Raw genomic sequence first — 14200 nt, 5'->3', positions numbered from 1 at the left:
GCTCTCTGTCTCACTCACAGGGGCAGGTACAGCAGCCCTCAGGATCGGATGTGCCATATGACCGTGACAAATTTACGACATTCAGCTGTGCTGGAGCCCCTTTGTTTCGTCCTTGGCAAGTGCCGACAACCTTTCCCGAAAGAATGTCTGGGGGTGGGGTTGGTTCCGGTACGCAGCACGTGACTGCAACAACCAATAGAATAGCTGAAATCGTTTAAAAGCGCGAAGATCTGAGCGGCGAACCGCCCTCCATAGGGCCCTCGGAGCCGGCGGGGGGAGGAGGGGGGAGCGGAGCGGGAAGGGGGCGGGGCGGGGGGGGGAGGGGGGAAGGCGGGGAGAGGGGGAAGCGCGCGCCAGTGCGACAAGGATGGCGATATTAGGCGATTTCGGGTGGGGGAGCGAGATAGGCGACTTTAGGCGACTTCCGCGCGCTCTGGTGGCGACTTGGTGTACTCGGCATCTGGCAACCCTGCGAACGAACGAAGAAGACAGACAGACAGTTGAGTTGAGACCGCAGCGAAGGCCAGACGTGTCTCCGGCGTCGTCTTAGCCCGTTCACTTGTTCACTTCCAGGCGGCCGTTGCCCAAGAAATGTGGTGATTTCCGCGCGTAGCACCCCTAGCAGCAGCAGCAGACCCGAGCCAGGATACTCGTGCAGTGCCAGCCAGTGTGTTTGTGTTTTGTGTGTGATTGTGCCCCGGTGCTAGTCCAGCCTTGCCCCGCTCCGCCATGCCGTGCTCCGCGGTTACCTTGTCGCTAGCGACCATCACGGCCGTGATCGCCGCCGCCCTGCTGTCCATCGCCTTCTCCACGGATAACTGGCAGTACATCGAGGTGAAGCGAGCGCAGATCCAGGTGAGTCCAGTGGAGTCGGAGGCCAACGCGGACTGCGCGGACGCAGCCAGCGAGTTGCAACTGGTGGCCGCCCGGTACGGCCGCCCCCGTCCTGCAAGACAGCGAGAAGGCTGAACGTCGCGCTCGTGCTCCCTTGCGGGACGCCCCATGAGTGCGAGAGAGACGCAGCGGCGAAGGCAGAGTCCGGGATCGGTCCGTAGTGGCCATTGAATGGGTGTCGCAGGTGGCGGGGCCACACGCAAGGCCGGTTCCACGTCGTCTCGGCGGTCGGTGTCGTTTCTCATCATTCAGCGTTCCTTCGGTTCGGAACCAGGTCCTGCCTGAGCGCTAAGCGGCCTGAACCTTTTGGACCCGGCGTCGCAGTGTCGCAGCGCAGAGCTCTGCCGTGCGGCCAACTCGTGCGCCTGTTTTCTTTCGGCGTTTGAAATTCGAAGAAAGCAGAAGATGCCTGAGAGCGATTGTACGCTGAGCCATGGGAGTCGAGGCCGGCGGGCTGGCTGCTGCTAGGTGCTGCACGTGCCGCGCCGCGCCGTGCCGCGCCGTGCCGCGCCGTGCCGCGCCGTGCCGCGCCGTGCCGCGCCGTGCCGCGCCGTGCCGCGCCGTGCCGCGCCGTGCCGCGCCGTGCCGCGCCGTGCCGCGCCGTGCCGCGCCGTGCCGCGCCGTGCCGCGCCGTGCCGCGCCGTGCCGCGCCGTGCCGCGCCGTGCCGCGCCGTGCCGCGCCGTGCCGCGCCGTGCCGCCCGGTCCGCGGTGGGGCGGTCGGCTGCATCCTGCTGCACCGCCTGCAGTCTGCACTGCATGCCTGCATGCCGGAGTCTGGAAGGCTAAGGCTAGTGGAGCCTGGAGCCTGCCGTCCCGTCTGCAATCAGTCTGCTGGCAGTGTGCTGGCGGTCGCGGCGAAAGGGGTCGGGGCTGGGAGGATGCCGAGGATGTCCATGTCGGGGAGGAAGTTGCGGTGGCGCGCCAGCAGCAGCAGGTGTCGCAGGCTGCCTCCGAACACTGCTCTCGTCGCTCTGTCTGTCTCGGTCTCGCACACGCGGAGCGTCCTGTGGCGCATAGGGGTGCGCGAGGGAGACCCTGGCGGAAAAGAGAGCAAATCGGAGCGCGGGTGAGGGGCAAGGGGGCGTGGGGTGGGGTGGGTGACGCGGTGTGTGACGGTCCCCCGAGGCAGCCTCCGACCTTGAACCTCATGGATACACTGCTGGAAATAAAATGTGACGAAGTCCACCAGTTTGTTCCGCGGTTCGACTGCGTAGGGAGTGGGTTCGGTTTTCTGCTTGTCTGCATGACGTGGTGGTACAGCTTCCCAGCCCCCCTCCCCCCCACTACTTTGCCACGCACGCCTCAATTAGAAGTGTGTTTGAATAGGAATGCTGGGAAGGCGAAGGGGCCCTCTGCACTCTGTCGCGCAGTTTCCCCCGTAATGTGGGAAGGGAAGGTGTTGGTGTAAGTGAGATGAAGCGCCGCCGAGAAAACGGTGGTGTGGTCGTCCTCGGCCGAGGTCGTTCGTCTGCAGACCGGACGGCGGGTCCTCGCGCGCTGTCTCTCTCTCACACCCCTATGGGGCACCCCATGAGTGCGAGAGAGAGCGGCGGGGCAAATGTGACAAAGCTGTTGGGGCGGTGCGGTCCGAGCCATGGCATGGCTATGCAGGCGTTGGAATCATTTTGAAGACTGCGATTTTCTCCCTCCTCCCTCGAACCCGGTCAAGCCGGCCGCCCGGCCGGGGAAGTGGCGGCCGCGAGTGAACGGTGTCAATATCGGCGCTTAGCACTCTGGCTAATGGGGAATGGGGGCGCCCGCAGCGAGCAGCCCTCGCAGTGTGCTAGCTGCGCCTAGCGGTACAGTGTGGTGGTACAGTCCCCGGCCGGCGGTGACACTCTGACCGCCACGGTGCCGCGCGGCCACACAACGCCGCGCTGTGCTACGCTGCGCTTGTCGCGGTCGGGGTCGCTTAGGCCCGTCTCTCTCGCACCCCTACGGGCGTACGCAACGCCCCATGAGTGCGATAGAGACGCAGGTCGACGAAAGCTCTGTTTGGAGTCTCCTCGGCGGCGGTGGTCGTCGTGGTGCTCCGAGACTGATTCCGCATTGCGCTTTCGTCGCTCTGTCTCTCTCGCACTCGTGGGGCGTGCCGGCTTGCGCCGCCCGGTGCCGCCGGGGTGCGAGAGAGACAGAGCGACGCCGCTGCATCCGCGCATTCCGTTCCATCCCTCGTAGTTTACTTTCTCGCCGTGTCCATGTCAACGTCCAGGCGTCTCCGTCGCTCTGCCTGCTCTGCTGGGTGGTCTCTCTCTCCGTCTCTTTCCCGCACTTTCGATTCTTCTCGCGACTGACGGCGGGAGGGAGAAACCGATTCAAATTAGCCGATTGGTCGGAAGCTTGCCTGCTTGCTTGCGCGGCGTTGCGCGGTGGCAGTTTGGCTTTCTCGGCCCGGCGCGCCGCGGCGTGTGTGATTAGCTTCAGCGCTGCGGACTGATTCGTCGCTCTGTCTCTCTCGCACCTACGCGGAACGCCCCGTGCCTGCGAGAGAGACGGAGCGGCCAAAACGTACCAAAATGATTCTCGGAATCAGCGAGGGGGGAACAGCCTCCCACATTCATTGTACAAAATTTGACCACATTCCACATTCAGGTGGCAAAAACGCCTGAAAGTAGGCAACGTGTGTGTCAAACGCCTGAAAGTAGGCAACATGTGTGGCAAAAGCGCCAGAAATCTTGCACATCCACACAATCATTGTACACAAATTTTTACAGTGGGTCACCCCTCGGGAATCCGTCTGCTGCCCGCCACCACACCGCACCGCGGCCCCTTGCAGTTTGTTGTGCGCACGCGGCGTCAGCTACTTGTCGGGGCTTCCCTCTTTCTGTGCACTGATGCCGAGAGTCGTTTTCGTCGCTCTGTCTCTCTCGCGCCGATACGGGGTGCCCCACGAGTGCGAGAGGGACACACTCGGAATGAGTCTGCTGGCGGCGCGGCAAGTCGCGTCTGTGCGCGGGGCGTGGCGGATGTTTGTCAACACGGCGCTGCTCCGCGCGGCGGTGTCGTGGGCAGGTGCGGGGTGGGGGTTCGAATACCACGTCTGGCTCCTCTTTCAGTTCAAGTTTTTTGTAGGTGGTTTAGGTTTGGTTAGGTTTTGTTTGGTCTGGTGAAGCTTGATTAGGCTTGGTTAGGTTTAGTTGTGGGTTTAGACCGGCAACCCGGCCGTGTCCAAGTCGCGCCGCCCCCTCCATCCCTCCCTCCCTCCCGCATCGACGCTGGCCGGGTGCGGGCTGTGGGGCTGTGGGGCCGTGGTGCGGTGGCCACACGGGGCGTTGCTGCAGGTGCATGGCTGCATGGCTGCATGGCTGCATGCTGGGGCGCGGCGTGCGGCGTGCGCGTCCATTGTCCCGTGCACCGGACACTTCCCCTCCCTCGCGCCGGCCGTGGCACACCGTGGCACACCGTGGCACAGGGCCGTGCCGGTGTCATAACCTTTGGCCGTTTCCACACCGCCAGCCCGCCAGGCTGCCGGGGCAATGTCTTGGGTGGCGTATGCTATCGCATGCTGCTGCGGAGCTGCGGGTAGAAAGAAGACAAGACAACTCCAAAACACCACCCAGCGCGCCGGACCCAGCCACTGCTAAAATAAAATAACAATCCAGTCATATTCAAAGACGCATGCTTTGGCGGAACGTTTGACCAACGGAGGGGGTGTTTTTCTCTTTGCGTCTGATTCTGTTGCGCCCCTTGCCAAGAGATGGAGAGGCATTGGCAGTGTACTTGCAACTGCCGATGGTGGCCATTGAGCGATGCGCTGGGAGCGCCTCGGAGTCGCTCTGAGTGCAGCCCGGCCCGGCCTGGTTCCCAGGGCCTAGGTCAATCGGCCAATCGGACAGCCGCGTGGATGTCGCCGTCGTGGCGACGAGTTAGCGCCACGCGGCGAGGCGCGCTCTGTCTCTGTCGCTCCCTCGAGGGACGCGCTCCGAGTGCGAGAGGGACAGAGCGACGAGGACGCCGTTTTGGCACCAGCCTGGTGGGCCTCACAGTAAAGCCGATTTAGCGCTCGATTGGGGCTTCGGCCTCGGAGAAAGCTCCGGGGCTTGATCAAGGACTTGATCAAGGACTTGATCAAGGACTTGGGCGCGCAGGGACGGACGCGCCTTCCCCACGGCGGGCAGGACGACACTAGCGTCCTAGAAAAGGTATCTTGCTGATCTTCGCAGGGATGGGCCTCTAGGGGAGCCTATTGTGCGCGGGCGCAGACGGGTAGGCCACGCCTTGCTCCAAGCCGGCGAAGGGTCAAAACCCTCTCCCCCCTCCCCACTCTAGCGCAGACGGGTAGGCCACGCCTTGCTCCAAGCCGGCGAAGGGTCAAAACCCTCCCCCCCCCCTCCCCACTCTAGCGCAGACGGGTAGGCCACGCCTTGCTCCAAGCCGGCGAAGGGTCAAAACCCTCTCCCCCCTCCCCACTCTAGCGCAGACGGGTAGGCCACGCCTTGCTCCAAGCCGGCGAAGGGTCAAAACCCTCCCCCCCCCCTCCCCACTCTAGGGGAGCCTATTGTGCGCGGGCGCAGACGGGTAGGCCACGCTTTGCTCCAAGCCGGCGAAGGGTCAAAACCCTCCCCCCCCCCTCCCCACTCTAGGGGAGCCTATTGTGCGCGGGCGCAGACGGGTAGGCCACGCTTTGCTCCAAGCCGGCGAAGGGTCAAAACCCTCCCCCCCCCCTCCCCACTCTAGCGCAGACGGGTAGGCCACGCCTTGCTCCAAGCCGGCGAAGGGTCAAAACCCTAGAATGGATAGGGAGCCACCGCTCAGGTCCTCTCGTGAGCGGACCCGACCGAACGCGCAGCCGACGTTCGGAGCCGAACGCCGAACGACGAAGCCGAAGGTCCCGAGACGTCACATTCACATTGCAGTGCCGGCGCCATTTTGTCCCGTCGTGTTTACGTTGCTGGCGACATGCTGAAACTTTTGTCATAAAGAGTTGTTTTGGAGAATAATTACTGTGGTTTCTAAAAGAATATCTGCCCCCCTTTCGCGCTGGATTGCCAGTAAAGATATGGTTGAATGAAAATGTCAGTCTGGACGGAAATATAAATGAAACTGTAACTGTTTTGGATGCCGCGGTCACTGATCTAGGTTAGGTCGCTGAACGGGAACTCAAAACCGCATTTTGGCTTGGCTTGGATATGTGATGACCTGCATTACGGTTAAATAAACTAAACTAATCATAAACTCACGCTTTCCCTCACCTTCGAAATAAATTAAGGTTATTATTGTAAAGTGAAAAAAGTGGCTGCGTCACATTTTGGAAATACTTGTGTCAGATGCCTCAATTTAGAGCTGAAAGTTCCTTTCTATTACATAAACTCATTCCCTAAGACTAGGGCTCCAACTCCTATTAGTTTCTGAGTTATGGAGGTTTACGTAAAGTTTTAGTCGTTTCTCCCAAATTCTCCTCACGACAAAGGATTAGCTGCCCAGTCTTCAGATTCTGGCAATTTTATCTACTTTTGAATAGGAAAAAGACAGTGTTACCCTTTTTTTTTAAAAAATATCAGCCTTAGTTTTCCTGAAAAAACAAAAACAAGACTAAATTGGGTCTAGATCTCATATATTTGAAGAAAAATAAAAATAGCTTTCTTTTACAGCCTCTTCTCGACTGATATCTCCAAATCTGCCAACGCTATCTTTTTCCTGTGCAAAACTAGATAAGATTGCCAAAATCTGAAGACTAGGTAGCCAATCCTTTGTCGTGATGAGAATTTGGGAGAAACGACCAAAAGTTAACGTAAAGCTCCATAACCCAGAAATTAATAGGAGTTAGGGTCCCCAACTTAGGGAATAAATTCATCTAATAGTGGTTGAAGTTTGACCACTAAATTATCTTCCTGAGACAAATATTTCTAGGACATGCTAGTTTCACTAAACCAATATACAAAACTGCCACAATTATTTAAAAAAATCATACTTTACATTTTTTAAAAAGATTCAACAATAACCTTCAAAACTTTACTTAGTCTAGAGACTTTTTTGTTCGTTTCTGTTTTGTGTTTGACGGTTGCTTCGATTCAGACTTCTGCTGTGCCCGTTCAGCACAAGTTCCCTTCGGCTTTCGGTCTTCGGTGGGACTTGGCTTCGGGTCCAGCTTCGGCTGCGCGCTCGGGTGCCGCGCTCGGGTCGGCCCGAGCGGACCCGAGAGGACCTGAGCGGTGGCTCCCTATCAAGACGTCAAAACCCTCCCCCCCACCTCCCCACTCTAGCGCCGCGGATCGACTCGGCCGCCCGGATCGCTTCCTTTCCCAGAGTTATTTGCTCCGCCAGGTTTTGGGCTGGTTTGCGGGCTTGGAATGGAATGGGTCGTTGTCCCCCCTCGCTTCCTCCTCCTCGGCCGCCACGGCAGGAGGCTCGTTCCGAACAGCACCTCGGTCGCGCTGTCTCTCTCGCACTCGTGGGGCGTTCGGTAGGGGTGCGAGGGAGGGGGACAGCTGTTCGGAACTAGAGTCCTTAATGCCCTTTGGGGAGAACCGTCAACTGCGTTACTGACTTCTGACCGATTTGGTGCTCATACTGACGATCAAAATGTCCGCCGAGCGCTTCCGCTTCCGGCGGGGATTTTAAAAATTCAGCAGTGAGCCTCAAAATGGCTTCACTATTTATCTCCGACATTCAAGGGATCTTCAATGAACTAATTTAAAGAGGTGAGGAAGTTTTTAGGCCTATTGCAAGCGCTGTCAAGTCTGTTGACCTCACGAGGCCCGGAGCAGACGACACAACATCAAAGCAAAGCGACGCCATTTTGATCGTCAGTATATGAGGAATCGCGCATAAAATTTCGGATATATGAGAAATAAAACGTAACACTTTTCAAGTTGACGGTTCTCCCCAAGGGGCCTCTAGGACTCTATTCGGAACGAGCCGAGAGGCCCGCTGCGGCTTTTCCTCACCTGCTGCGCGCCGCGCCTGCCTCCGAAAACGGCGTGCTTGTGCCCGGCGACGCGGCGCCGACGGGACGGACTCCGGCCGGAGTGAATGCAGTGAATGCTTTGCCGTTTTCATGGCGTTTCGGCACATTTCGCGAAAGGAGGCACACTGGAAAGAAGGGAGGACGCAAGGAAGGCGCTGTCGGGCCGGGCGCTGCGAAGGCGCTGCCCTTGCCTGTGTGTCACTGCACTGGAAGTCGCACCATGCCGTCAAACGGTCGTACGTACGACCCTGCTGTGTGTGAGATGGTAGCCGATGCCGTTTTCTCGGAAGTCTCGTCGAGGAAATCGGTGCGCGCTGCAACCTTGCTGAAAATGGCGTTCTGGACAGCGCGGGGGGCGGGCCGCCAGGCCGCCAGGCCGCGGTAGGGCTGGGCGGTTTTTATACTTCAATATCAATACCCAATATTCAAAATATTGAAATTTCTCTCAATATCAATATTTGGTATTGATATTGAATATATTGACTGTCAATATAAATATTGAGATATTGAAATATTGAAAAATTGAAATATTGAAATGTTGAAAAATTGAACTATTCAAAAACGCAAATATTGGAAATAGTAGGCGAGTAAAATGAAAGGAATAAGAAAAGAAAAGGTAGGAAACGATGATATATCCATATATATCATACATTGAGAGCAGCACGCGACAAAGGTGGAGGCAGGGGCAGGAAAGGGAAAGGGGCTCGTTTCCAACGCTCGCTGAACTTCCTCGCAACCACCCCAATATTAACTCTGAAATATTGACTTCAATATCAGATATTGAAATATTGAGATCAATATCATGTATTGAGATATTGAGACCAATATCAATATCGAATATTGATATTGGTCATTTCAATATGCCGATATTGAAATTTCAATTTAAAAAATATTGAAATTGAAGTCAATATATTGAAAAACCGCCCAGCCCTAGGCCGCGGAGCCAATCTGACGGCGCGACCCCGCGCTGCGTTCCCAGTGCAAACCGCGAGTCGATGTTGTCGGCTTTAGACGGATGGATGGCAAGTCACGTTTGTGGCGGCGGCCGTGAGTAGTCGTGTCTCTCTCGCACCCATACGGGACGCCCCATGAGTGCGAGAGAGACAGAGCGACGACAAACGACTCTCTGAATCGGTCTGCGAGTTTGCCTATCGGCGGCGAAAGAAAAAGGAACCCGCGTGTCAATACGCACAGTGGATTGTGGCGCGCGGTAGACCTTCGGCAAGCTATCGCTGGCAAACCGACCTGGACGATATCGAGCTGATATCGGCGACGCCCCGCCCCGCCCCGCGTCGACCTCGCCACCGCGGCGTGCGCGGACGCGGCTCTCCTCTTTCCCGCCGTTCGTCACCACGCTGTCTCTCTCGCACCCACTCGGGCTGCTCCACGAGTGCAAGAGAGACGGCGGGCCGAAAGCCTGGTTAGGTAGGTTGGGCCGCGAACCCTGGTCGCACGGTGGGCCAGAAGACCGGTGGAGGCGGCCAAAACTCTAGACGCGTTTTGGGCTGCAGAGTTGCTAAATGGGACTCGAAACGAACGTGTGACCCCACCAATGGATTGCTCGTTCGGAGAGCAATCCATTGGTGGGGTCACACGTTCGGTTCGAGGCCTGTTTAGTGACTCTGGAGCTCAAAACGCGTCTAGAGTTTTGGCCGCCTCCACCGGTCTTCTGGCCCACTGTGGGTCGCTGTCTCGACACTGACGCGTGTCTCGGGCCCGGGGCGGGGCGGGGCGGGTGGCTCTCCATTACCTTCGAGATTGCCGGCGGACGGTGCGGGAGGTCCTCGCCCCCGTGCACGGCGTGCAGCAGGCGGACCTGGCGGACCGACTCGGAGGCCTCTGTCTCTGTCGCACGCGTGGGGCGCCCCCAGGGGTGCGAGAGAGACGGACGCTCGGAGGCACGCCGTGCACGTCGAGACGACGGCGGGAAACTGGCCGGCGCGCCGCGGCGAGGCGGGCTGCTAGCGCGGCTGGCTAGGCTGTCGTGGCGATTATGCCGGCAATGGCGCGCCATCAAGAGGGCTGCATTGTTTTTGCTTCATGCTAATCGTGCGAACACGCTGCGCACGCCGCACGCCCTGCACGAGAGCGTGCGGCAGGCAGGTGTCTCCGTGTGGCGTGTGCCTGTCCCGCTCTCCCTTGAATTCCGTCCCTGTCTCACTCTCTGGCGGTGTGGGTGCGGTTCTCGTCATCGCGACGCTCCGCTCTCCCGGCCTGCCGAGTCGTTTTTGCGGCTCTGTCTCTCTCTGTACCCCCAGTGCGAGAGAGAGCGAACACTGGCGTTGCAGTTGTCCTGGGGCGGCTCGGGGTGTCGCGGACCCCGGACCGGAGGGCAGGCACTCCCTCGCACTCCTGTGGCGGGGCCCTTCTTCTGCTCGGCGCGGTTGGGACCCGGGATCGGTGACGGTGCGTCGTTTGGGCCGAGCCGCTCCTCCTAGGGACCAACCGGCAACCAGCCGTGAAAGTGCGTCCAGGCCCAGCCCCATACGTGTTTGGCTTGGCTTGGCCGGGCTGGGCGTGGCGGGGCGTGGCGGCCAGCCGAAGCCGGGCCCCACCAGACTGACCAGTTCCCCCGCCATCCGCTGCATTCCCCTCGACTTGCTCGAGGTCTAATCGGCTTTATTTTGACTGTTTCTTTTTTCGCGAATCGCTTTCTAAGGGAAGTGGATTAAATGGGGCGCGGAACGGGCGAATGGGCGTATCAAGGCGAGGCAGGCAGCCTAGTCTCGGCCTTGGCGCGCTGCTCCGCGCTGCGCCGCGCGGAGGCCTTCGCCCTCTGGCGGCCGGCCGGCCAGGTCCTTCCCCCCGACGGCCGCTCGGCCCCACGGCCCCCACGGCCCCCTCGGCCCGCGGGCATTTAAGTCTCTCACTCGGCGTGATGGACTGGAGAGACAGGCGGCTGCAAAGAGAGGCGTCGCTGTTCTCTTATTTGCCTGAGCCGCGCAAGCCGCGCAAGCCGCGCAAGCCGCGCAAGCCGCGCAAGCCGCGCAAGCCGCGCAAGCCGCGCAAGCCGCGCAAGCCGCGCAAGCCGCGCAAGCCGCGCAAGCCGCGCAAGCCGCGCAAGCCGCGCAAGCCGCGCAAGCCGCGCAAGCCGCGCTGGCCGAGTGCACTAGCCTAACCGCCCTGGAGCCGCGGTGCCGAGGGCGCTGGTGCAGGCCGCGCTCCATGGTCCTCGCGGTGGTGCTGGGCCCCGAATCCGCCTCGTGCGGTTGTGATGGACCTCTCATCCGGAGCGATTCCACAATCGCCCGGTCTCTACGGGGCGCTCCGTGAGTGCGAGAGAGACAGAGCGCCGGCTCCATGCATGCCAGCGTGTCAAGGTGCCGGGACCGGATCCGGGCGGTGCGCGGCTGCGGGGCTCGGGCGGCACCGCGTCGGAACAGTGTACCACGGCCAAGCCGCGGCCAGAGGTCAAGGTCATGTAGGTGGCGCCGAACATCCATCATGTTGTCTCCAGGGGTCTGGCCATAGACAAGCGAAGAATGGGTTTTGTGTCGTTTCCTTGGGTTGGGCGTGCCGCCCTTTGAGCCCTTGGGCCCTTCGGGTTGCGTGCGTACACTGCGTACAGCGCGGTCCCTCGGCTGGCCCGTGGCCGGCGGCCCTGGACAATGCCGCCCGGAGCGTGCCTGCCAAAGCACGCCGAACGGCCAACGGGATTTCTGCACTGCACTTACGTGGGTATGCGGCGTGCCTGCCTGCCTTGTGGGGCTCGCCGGCGTAACGTGTCGCCTCGCGGGGTGTGGCGGGGCGGGGCGGGGCGGAACCGTGCATGTGGCTGTGGGGCCTAGCGGGGCCGCCGACCTGGAGGGGAGCCGCGCGCCCGGATTCCAGGCGCGTCAAGCTCCGCTGCCGGTCGCCCCGCCCCGCCCCGCCCCGCCCCACCCCGCCCCGCCCCGCCCCGCCCCGCCCCGCCCCACCTGGCTTGCCTCTAGGCGCCCCGCCACGCCCCGCCTTGCCCGGAGCTCCGCGAGTCGCACCCGCCGCGGCGTTGGCGTTCCTCGTTCAAAACGTGGACGTTGAGTGTGCAGGGCCTGCAGACTCATTCCAAGAGTCCTCTTCGTCGCCCTGTCTCTCTCCCGTCCATATACGGAACGTCCCATGCGTGCGAAAGAGAGAGAGAGCGCGACGAAAACGACTCTCCGAATCAGTCTGCTGCTGCATGGCGTCTCCGCGCGACGCGGCGCGACGCGGTGCGCACCTCGGCGTCGTGACGCCGTGGCGGCGCCAAAGGGCACACGGCACACGGCCGGGCCTGTACTTACCGAACCGAACGCGCGTGGCCCGAGCGGAGACGAGGGCCGAAAAGCGGCTTCGGCGCGCCAAAAAGAAAGAGGAGAAAAAGCAAGCGGAACGTGTTGCTGGCCGTTCGGTCGGCAAATGGAGGCCTAATGTGACTAGGCCGGCCCTCGGCGCCGTTGGCGGCGAGGAAGACTGGCTGAACGATTCGTCGACCGGAAACGCGGCTCGGCCGCCCGTGATTGAATGGCTTGGCGTCGCTTCGCGTTCGTCCATCGGTCGCGCCGTCGGGCCGTCAAAGCGCCACCGAGTGGAGGGTGGCGTCGCAGTGCAAGCCGTGCCTCCTCCCCTTTCCTGGACGGAGAAAGCCAAGCCGCCGTGCCGCCGGTCGGTCGCGGTGGCGACTCCCCTGATGGCGGTACTTTTCAATAATGGCCGCCGTGTCGACGACGTCGTCAAGCTGGCTGTCGCCGAGGCTGTCGCCGTGGCGGCCGCGGTGCCCGGGGCTCTAGGACCAACCGCGGGGCTCAGCTGGAGCGAGCAGAGTTCGCGGACTGAGTGCGTCTACCTGCCTGGAAGACCACTGGAGACGGAGTCCGACCGGAAAGTGCGTTTCGTCACTCTGTTTCCCTACGGAATCGTGGGGCGTTTAAACCAGTGTGTGCGACATGCGTCGTTCACGTGGACGCCGCCACCGCCGTCCAGCGGGGGTCCCCGCGGGGTCCCTGTGGCCAGTGAGCCCCTGCGCGAGCCTCCGGGAGGTGTGCCGGGCCGCGCACAGTGGGCCAGAAGACCAGTGGAGGCGGCCAAAACTCTAGACGCGTTTTGGGCTGCAGGGTCGCTAAATGGGACTCGAACCGAACGTGTGACCCCATCAATGGATTGCTCTCCGAATGAGGAATCCATTGGTGGGGTCACACGTTCGGTTCGAGGCCTGTTTAGTGACTCTGGAGCTCAAAACGCGTCTAGAGTTTTGGCCGCCTCCACCGGCTTCTGGCCCACTGTGCCGCGGACCGCCTCCCCTCTGACCCTGCCGCCGGCTCTGCCTGGCTCTGCCTGCAGTGTCGTGGTCTCGCGGCGCACGTTTTCTCTCATGTTAATATTTACAGCCGCGTACAATCACGCCGCGCCCCGTGTGGGAAAGTGCGCCTGTGTGTGAGTGTGTGTTTGTGTGAAAGTGAGTGGACCGCGCGGCTTCCGGAGGGCCCGGCGGCTCCGGCGGCAAGGGCTTGGCCGCTGGGCCGCCCGGCCGTCGCATTGCGTCACGGTGGCGCGGAGGCGAGCTGGCCGAGCTGGCAGGCAGGCTTGGCGTAAGGAAGTGAAAGGAGAAAGGACAGGTAATGATGAATTTGGGGAGAAGCCTGCAGCCTGCTGTATGCATCGCCCCGCCGTGTGTGTGTGTGTGTGTGTGTGCGCTGCCAGGGTGCGGCCGAGCAGGCCACCGCCTCCGCGGAAACGGAAGGGAAGCGCTCCCTGGGCGGCAGGAACGCGGGGCGGAACGCCGGAAGGCCTGGGGTTGGGCCAGCAGCTCCATCTCTCTCGCACCTACGGGACTTCCGCTTACGGATGGAGTATACTTGTATACCTCCGAGTCTCTCCCGGTCCAGCCGATGTCCCCGACTTCCATCCCTCTCAGAGTGCGGTCTTGTTTTGACGCCGGCGAGGCGCCACTTGGTGCTGTCAGCGGCCGGCTGGCTTGGCAGTGTGGCAGACGAGACGCTCTTGCTGTCGAGCTGACTGCGCTGACGACGGGGCGACAGGACTTCCTGTCAGTCTCCGTGAGCCATTAGCCAGCCAGCCAGCCCGCCTAATTGCAGCCTCTTCTCCTTATCCGGCCCTGCCTGCCTGCCTGCTGTCGGATTCGCACTGCGGTCTGCTGTTTCGGCCGACAGAGACAGACAGACAGGTAGGTTTAGGTAGAAAGGTTTAGGTAGGAAGTTAGGTTTAAGTAGGGAGGGAGGAAGTTAGGTTTAAGTAGGGAGGGAGGAAGTTAGGTTTAAGTAGGGAGGGAGGAAGTTAGGTTTAAGTAGGGAGGGAGGAAGTTAGGTTTAAGTAGGGAGGAGGTTTAAGTAGGGAGACAAGAAGTTAGGATTAGGTAGGTAGGAGGAAGGAAGTTAGGATTAAGTAGGTAGGAAGGAAGATAGGATTAGGTAGGTAGGTTT

At 60.7% G+C, this 14200-nt stretch overlaps 1 protein-coding gene across 2 annotated transcripts in view; it reads left to right on the top strand.

The window, feature by feature from the left end:
* The first annotated feature begins 471 nt into the window (after positions 1-471).
* The window catches only part of LOC117646051, a 40641-nt gene continuing 26912 nt past the window's right edge, over positions 472-14200 (top strand). The window contains exon 1 of one of the 2 annotated variants that reach the window (XM_034386704.1): positions 472-855. In XM_034386704.1, the coding sequence (XP_034242595.1) occupies positions 730-855 (126 nt within the window). In that variant the 5' untranslated portion in view covers positions 472-729. The remainder of the gene's footprint in view (positions 856-14200) is intronic. The other variant, XM_034386703.1, reaches the window with a different exon arrangement.

Source organism: Thrips palmi, unplaced genomic scaffold (assembly GCF_012932325.1).
Source record: "Thrips palmi isolate BJ-2018 unplaced genomic scaffold, TpBJ-2018v1 HiC_scaffold_19, whole genome shotgun sequence".
Taxonomy (NCBI): Eukaryota; Metazoa; Arthropoda; class Insecta; order Thysanoptera; family Thripidae; genus Thrips; species Thrips palmi.
The sequence above is the reverse complement of the archived record's forward strand: the minus strand, read 5'-3'. Positions and strand labels throughout refer to the sequence as shown.